The sequence below is a fragment of the Elephantulus edwardii genome, unplaced genomic scaffold (assembly GCF_000299155.1).
Source record: "Elephantulus edwardii isolate Elephantulus edwardi_28Jun2011 unplaced genomic scaffold, EleEdw1.0 scaffold00168, whole genome shotgun sequence".
In the NCBI taxonomy this organism is placed as follows: domain Eukaryota; kingdom Metazoa; phylum Chordata; class Mammalia; order Macroscelidea; family Macroscelididae; genus Elephantulus; species Elephantulus edwardii.
Genome location: NW_006399918.1, coordinates 2013138 through 2021038, shown reverse-complemented (window position 1 = coordinate 2021038; position 7901 = coordinate 2013138). Strand labels below are relative to the sequence as shown.

Genomic DNA, 7901 nt, shown 5'->3' with positions numbered 1-7901 from the left:
AACAATGAAACCAAGAAAAGAGCTGAAAAATATTGCTGTAGATCATTCTTTAAAAAAAAAAAAAAAATAAGAAATTAAACTTGATACAGGTCAAGATCTCTGCCAGGAAAACTTTTTTTAACACTCATGTTTTGATCACAGACCTGATTTCATATTTAAGCAAAATTAGATAGAAATTGCACAGGGATGACCGAGCTAAAGTCATTGGCGTTGGTTCAGGCTTGTTATCCATTTCTTCAAGAATATGCTTTTGGACCACAATTCCTTGACTGAGCAGAGCTGATGTCTGGAACGTCTGGGACCCAGGGTGTTGACAGTCATGGTGGGGGCAGGCAAATGGGAATCAAGGACTTTGTGACTTGAGCTGTGTAAGAACAAAGGAGAAGAGGTTCTCAACTTAGCTAAAGGGAAATTAGAATGAACAGGAGAAGGGACAGGGATGGGGAGGGAGAAGACAGAGAGGAAAGAAGAACAAATTAAAAAGAGGTTAAAGAAGCAACGAACAGGGAAAAGCTCACCTCTGCTTTTGAAACCAATACTGAAGGGCAATCAGCATAATCAGTGTGACTAGGACAGTCACACAGATCAAGGTCAAGAGCACGGAGTATTCATCTGTTTGAAAAAAGTATAGATGTCAATCCACTGTATTTTTTATTTGCTGAAGTTAATGCTTCTCATTTTACAGGTTTGGAGTTACCCCATATTTTTCATCAGTGGTTTTGGAACCTCACCTTTGAACTCCTGAATCTTTATCACTGATCTTTCTTTCTATGAAGCCACTAGGCCATTCTATCTTTTCTCTTTAGTAGTTCTAATCACCTACTTTGATTTTCTTAAAATACAGCTGCTGTCATTTCTCTGCCTTTTGATGTCTGGAATCTCCCACTCATATCTTTCTTGTGTTGAGCATTCCTGTTCATTTCCCCAACTCCTCAGGCAAAAGCCTTAAGACTGTATCAAGTCCCTTCCCTGCTGCGCCCCAGTTGTTTCTCACCCCAGCGGATGATTAAATCATGGCCTCCTAGACTGCTGTGCTTCACTCGGCAATACAGGCCAGATGTTTCCTGCGTTTTCACATCCAGGGTGACTCGGAGATACCAGGTCCCATCTGCATTGGGCATGACGTCACTTTTCTGAGTGCCCGGCTGCTCCTGCGCCCCCCGCATCCACGCCACCCACACAGGCTTTGGGTAGAATCCTGAGACATGGCACACCAGCAGCACGTGACTGGGGTCAGGAGCAGGACCTTTGGATGCCCAAGCTTCTGGCTTTACTGGATAGAGGTGAGAAGGAATGAAATTCAGGCTGGGACCTGAGGCAGAGCTCAGGGCCTCAGAGTGCCTTGGCAGTGAGAGTAATCACTCCTTTTTCTTGTCTAGGAACCAATCTTAAAATCACACATCCCATCCTTTAGCTTCTCGTGGTGTTGTTGCTGTGTACTATCAATTTGGGCCTGACTCATAGCTGACTCTCTGTTTTCAGAGTCAGTAAATTACATAGGAGGTGACTCCTCATCTTTCTCCCTCAAAGCATTTGTTAGATTTAAAGAACATGCCTTTGGGTTGGCACCCTTACTACTAGGCCACCAGAGTTCCATTAAGTTCTCATAGACAACTCAAACACAAAGGTTAAAGCATGAAGAATATGGTAAAAGAAAGAGCAGGCCTCACCTTGCCGCTCCAGATCGGCCTTTCCAGCTTTGAGGAGACCTGCCAGGAATCGAGGGCATGTCTGAAAGAGAAGGCTCTGCACTAGCTCTTTAATATCTCTGTAGTTATTGAGCAACCTGCAGACGTTCTGGGCCCGACTCCCTGCTCCCGGAGAGGGCTGCCAGGAATTGCCCTGAAAACTCAGGAAATCTGTTCCTTGATATGCCCCCATCAGGAAGCTTTCTGTGCCCTTCCCAGAACGGATACTACAGCCAGATGATATCTGAAGTTCGAAGGGATCTGGAGGGAAGAGAAGGAAGGAAAACCAGCTTGTAAATAAATACAGAGAATGGAGGTAAACAATATAAAGGGTAAAGGGATTCCAGGGAAGGAAAATCTGCTGGGTAAAACTAACAGGACAAGAGAGTTGGAGTAAGGCATTCTGGTGGCATAATCTGAAGGGAGTTGAGCTAATAAACAAAAAGCTACACCAGTGGCTGCATGAGTGAAGGACAGTCTTCTCCCCTGACATGTGTCATTTATTATTTGGACTAATAACTGTCCCTTCATTGGGTTTCTAAGACTACAATTCACAGGGGAAGAAAAAGTCTATCTTTTTCCCATGGAATGCCTCAATGTTTTTGGTTAACAGCACAACTCCCTCTGGACTAGAGGTCCCTTAGACTAGAAAAACTCAAAACTATTGCCACTGAGTCAGAACCAAGTCAAAGCTAACCCTTCAGCATGTTTCTAGTGGCTATGAACCCCACTGGAGGAGATTGCTAGCCTCTTCCTGTGGAGCTGCTGGTGGATTCAAGCCATATGCCTTTGGGTTGGCGGCAAAACTCCTTACCCACTGGGCCACCAGGGTGGAGTGGAAAGGGGAGAGGAAATTTGAGGGGAAATAATTTAAAGATATCAAAGTTTTGGGAGATAATCTATGAGTAAATGGTATATAAGAAGGTTATAAGAAAGACGGAATATTGGTCTGATAGAGAATTAGCTCTTTAGTCCTTAATCATGGGCCTAATCATGTGATCACTAAGGCAAAGAAGAAAGAAAGACAGAAACATGGCAGAGGCCTGAGGCCAGGGTTAGGCTTTCTGAGAAGCCACACATGAAGATATGTTGAAGAAAATGAGGAAATAAGTGCAAGAGGGTCTTGCAGCATAAAGACAGTGGAGAAAGCCAAAGAGAGATGTGATTTGAAGGGTGTAAGATAAGAAGGTTGGGTGATTAACAGAATCTATATACCGTCCTTGCCCCTTGAAAAAAATAGTTGTTCTTTTTATCTCACTTTTCCTTCTGCTCTTGCCTGCACTTGCCCGGTCTCACCTTGTCTCTCGCTGTCTCTCACTCTCTATGTCTCTCTGTCTATCTGTCTCACTCTCGCTGTCTGTGTCTCTCTGTGTGTGTCCTTCCCTCAATCTTCCATCTTCCTCTTTCTCTTATCCCCACTGAGTCAGAACTGATTCATTGTTGGCCCTCACCCATTGAGTTTCTGAGACTGTAAATTGCACAGGAAATTGTTCGTCTTTCCCTGAAGTGCCACTGCTGGATTTGAATCTCCAGAAAAGTGACCATTGACTTAGCAGCACAACTCCCTATAAACTATGCCACCAGAGCTCTCTAGGAAAATGGTACTGCCAACAATGAACTCACATTCAAATTGAAACTGGCTGGCAAAGACTTGCACTTCCCGGATGAATCCATGATAATACAACTGGAATAATGCCTGCAAGTTCTTGAGCTCTTCCTTGCTGAAGTTTCCCCCAGACCAGGGCCTCAAAAACCGGATGGTACCCAAGACATCGTCCCAGTGGTGTGTCTGCAGGTCATCCAACCAGCCTGAGCTCTGGGTGTACGCCCAGCTGTTGTTTACAAAGGAAGAACTCTGGAGCATGTGGAAGGCATGGGGCTCTTCTGCTGCTGCATGGGGAAGTCCTGTGACCTGGGGGACTGAGAGAGGAATGAATGTAAAGAATATGAGAAGATGGCAGGAGAGGGGTTCAGAGAGGAAAGGAGGAGTACGCTAAATGGGTCACAGTTGCGCAAATGCCCTTTGACCCCAGCCAAGCGCCCTCAAATCAGAGAAACAGAAAATGAGGCCATAATTTAAATTAGACTGTAATGCAACTCCAAGAACTCCCTATAGAATTTCACCCCTTGTCTTACACTACTTCCCTCCTTATAGCTTCCTCTTCAGCTATCTATGCCCAACTACAGTTGTTTCTCCATCTAAGCTCTTCTTACCTGCTGTGCTGTCTCCAGGGCAGAGGAGTCCCTGGCAGAGCAGGGACAGCAGGAACAGCATTAGGCCCTGTGAAGTGAAGGATTCCTAGTAGGACAACCTCCTCTCCCCTTGCCCTCTTGCATTCTAATCTGACTCCCCTTGCTTTACAGACAAACCTCTCCTTCTGCCCACATCCCTATCTCCCTCAGCCATGAGTCACCCACTAGGTCTCTCATTTCCCCTTCAGCTCCCCTTTATGCTGTCTGGCTACCACTTCCACCCACCCTAACTATCTGGCCTCCAGATCATCTGTTGCCTTTTAACTTTACCCTCCTAATCTCTGCCAGGGAAGGTGTCTTGGTTTAGAACTAAGTCTGCAGCCTGTGGTCTGATTGGATTTTTTTAGTAGTTTTTACTTTGGTAAACTGAAGATATATTTGAATTTTTAATGCCTTCTTCTGTGGAAAGAAGTGATGGAAGGTATTGAATGATGCCCAATGACCCTCCCAGCAGTTTTCCAACTGCTTACCTCTTTGTGATCCAGTCCTTCTCTTCCTCCTCCACTTCCTCCTCCTCCTAGCTGACCAGTCTTGCTTTTTCTTTCTTCTTTCCCTTCCCTTGTTAGGTACCACTGAGTTGAGTACAACTCATAGTGATCCTGTGAACAAAAGATCAGAGCCCTGTACTACCCTGTGCCATCCTCACAATCTCTGACATACTCAAACCCATTGTTACATAAACTGTGTCAAGCCATTTTGATAGGAGTCTTCCTCTCTTTTGCTGATCCTCTCCCCTTCCAAGTATGGAGCCCTTTTCCAAGAAATAGCCCCTCCTAGAAACATGTCCAAAATACAAAAAATTAATCTTTGCCATTCTTGCCTCCAAAGAGCTCTCCAGCTACACCTTTTCCAAAACATGACTGTTCTTTCGGCAGTTCATGGGATTTCAGGACTCTGCTCCAACATCACAGTTCAAAGACATCAATTCTTCTTCTGTCATCCTTAGTCATTGTCCAGCTCTCAGATACACATCAAGTGATTTAAAAGACCCTAATCTGAATCAAGCACACCTTAGTCTTTAAACTTATGTCATTGCTTTTCAGTATTTTGGAGAGGTTCCTGACAATAAACTTAGCCAAAGCAATATGTCTTCTTATCTCCTGATTGTTGATATCAAGGGTGTTGATTGTGGATCCAAGGAAGAAAAAAAATCATTAAGAGTCCATCTGACTTTTCCTTCTTACCCATTATTCACATCCTTGAAATTTATTCAAACTCTCCTCATTCATTTTGCCTGTTTCCCCCTGATCCCTCATTCTCCTCTAGGTCTCTCCAGCCTGATTTTCCCAATATTATTATGAGAAGACACTAGGCATCCTACACGTGGCTATATTATATACAACCCACAAAAAACCCCTTCATTATATGTAGTGAAAATATAATAGCAACAACAGTACAGATGATTACATAATGAAAACAAAACATTCTGTTTTTTACTTTCTAGCCATAGCTAGTGTTAGAAAAGATGTCTGAAGGAAATGGTAAACTGGCTGGCAGGTGAATTTTCATCTACATTGTGTTGGTAAATTAGCAGTGGGCAGGCAGGGGCCTTGGATCTCCAACCCTACTCCAAGTGAGACGATTGTGTGTGAAAGTGGCATGGCCAGTTGTCTAACCTTTGTCTTTACGAAGGGTAAAGGGAAACAACACCTGCATCAGCTCAAAGCTAATTTTTCTGAAATGGAGATCAGACAGTCTTCTCTCTAACCTCATTTTTTTTAACCATTTCTGGTACCAGCCATCTCTCCCACAGTCACTGTACTTATCTGCTATTTTCCATTGTGGCAATTATCTGTGGCTACACAGACTTCACAGACAACAGTTGAGATGGTAGGAATTTATAGGAAATGAAAGGTTACAATTTGAGATTGGAAATGACTCAAGATACAGTTCTTCAGTCAGAACAGTTCTTTTCAGCACATTTCCTTCTCTTGGGTTTAAGGTCCCATGATCTCTCGCAGCATCTGCTCCGCTTAGACACACTACTCTGGCAGCTAACCTTCTGGCTCCATAGGCTAGGAAACCCAGTGAGCCATCTCCTTCCTGTCACCTGCCATTGCTTTTCATCATCCCCACTGTTTCTCTTTCTTTCCCTTTCTTCTCATTTTAGGAGGTTCTCAGGACAAGGATATATGTAAAACCAAAACTTAACCTGGAGACATAAGTATAAAATCATTTTCAAAAGTACGTGTGACTGAATAATTTTAGAGGAACTTTTAAAATTTACCACACTTGTTATAATTGGGATAATTATTCCAGAAGGTTAGAATAAGGCAAAAATAATCAGATAATTTAATTCTATATTATTTCAACAAAAGCAAGGGATAGAGATGAAAGAGAAGGAAAGAAAGTTTATATGAAATAATGTCTCACTGTCAGTAAAGTACAGTAGAAAATAGGAACAATTAAAAAGAGATTTAACTTAGGGTGTTTATATACATCTAAAACAGAGTGACAAAGATCACAGACCATGTCTCCAAAATATTTTAAATGACAAAAAATATACTAAGAAAAAATTAATATACCTATCATTTTGCTGGTAAGCAATAAAAATATATAACTGCTGAAGATAAATTTTAAAGAACTTCTTTAAAAAATAACAGATTAAATAGTTCCAAATTTGTAGCCTAAATCAAACTCTAAGAAAATGAATTTATAAAAATGAGAGTCTTGGAGCTGACCTGGGAGCTGAGCTGCAGGCAGTAAGACACAGGGAATGAGTCATGGGGAGTGAGCCACAGGGAGTGAGCTGTGGGGAGTGAGCCAAACAGCTGGAGTTTGAGTGAGGTACTTTGTGGGGTGCATTGCTGAGTTTGGACCACGTGAGACCCTATAAGCTCAAGCAGAACAGAATGAGATAGCTGGGGCTTGAGTGAAGCCGCATACCCAGTTCTTGAAGACAAAACCAAGGCTTCTTGATTTCATAATCAGTTTGCTGCTCATGTCCACCCTATGAGCATCTGGGCATGCACCTGCCCAGTTGATCTATGTGCGCCCCCACCCCTGCCCTGTATACTGCACCCACCCTGGGTGCATTTGTCTCTAGGCTCCACCTTGCATCTCCTCACATCCAGTCAATTAACTGCCTTTAGTCCAGAGTACCTTTGACCAGCATGGCAGCAACAGTTGTCTGAAGAAATGACTGCTTTCACAGGCTTTTCCTCCTGCCCTCCAAACTGAAACAAGTCTTCCTTTGGGTAAGATGGTCAGAGAAAAGCACAGGCAGTGTAACCACCTCACCCTCTTCTGGAGCAGTGACTTCAGATCAAGAACCTGCTATCTCCTCAGTCATGAAAAACTGTGTCACGGAAATGTTACATAAGAAGCAGGTTAACTCACACCCTATACAACCTCAAAGCAAGATGTCACTCCCCCCCCCCAAAAAAATCACACCGTAACAATGGATTTCTTGAAAACAGAAAGTCTGATGAAACTTTCTGACACAGACTTTAGAAGAACAGTGATTGAATATTTTCAATGGGTGAAAGACAAACGTGAAGAATTACAGGACACTGCAAGAAATAACAAGGAGGAGCTAAAAAATAATAATAATAAATAAACAATTAATAATAATAAAACCAATCTAAAACAATGCAGATAAAACAAATGAGGCATTAGAAGCTCTGGAAAAATAAGAAACCATGATCCAAAATATGAGGTCCAAGATTTCAGATGCTGTTAACGTGATGGAGGAACACATGAACAGAGTTGAAGAGATGTAACACAAAGCCAGTAAAATAGAACACAGAAATTGTCACCACTGATATACTAGACCAAAAAACATAATCTAAAAGGACAAGAAAAGAAGAAAACCTAAGAATAATGTGGGACAGCATCAAGAGAAATAACAAGTGTATAATCAGAATCCCAGAACAGGAAGAACCAACTAAAGGCAATGAAAAAGTTGTGAAAGAATTACTAGAAAAAAATTCCAAGGAATAATATAATATGATATGATAT

At 42.4% G+C, this 7901-nt stretch overlaps 1 protein-coding gene across 1 annotated transcript; it reads right to left on the bottom strand.

Annotated features, from left to right (window-relative positions):
* Positions 1-201: 201 nt before the first annotated feature.
* Positions 202-3963, bottom strand: CD1E (CD1e molecule). Its single transcript, XM_006895506.1, has 6 exons — positions 3903-3963; positions 3312-3608; positions 1671-1949; positions 995-1273; positions 519-612; positions 202-364 (listed from the first exon to the last, which is right to left on the bottom strand). The coding sequence occupies exons 1-6, from the start codon at positions 3961-3963 to the stop codon at positions 202-204; spliced, it is 1173 nt and encodes a 390-aa protein (XP_006895568.1).
* Between the last annotated feature and the right edge of the window lie 3938 nt (positions 3964-7901).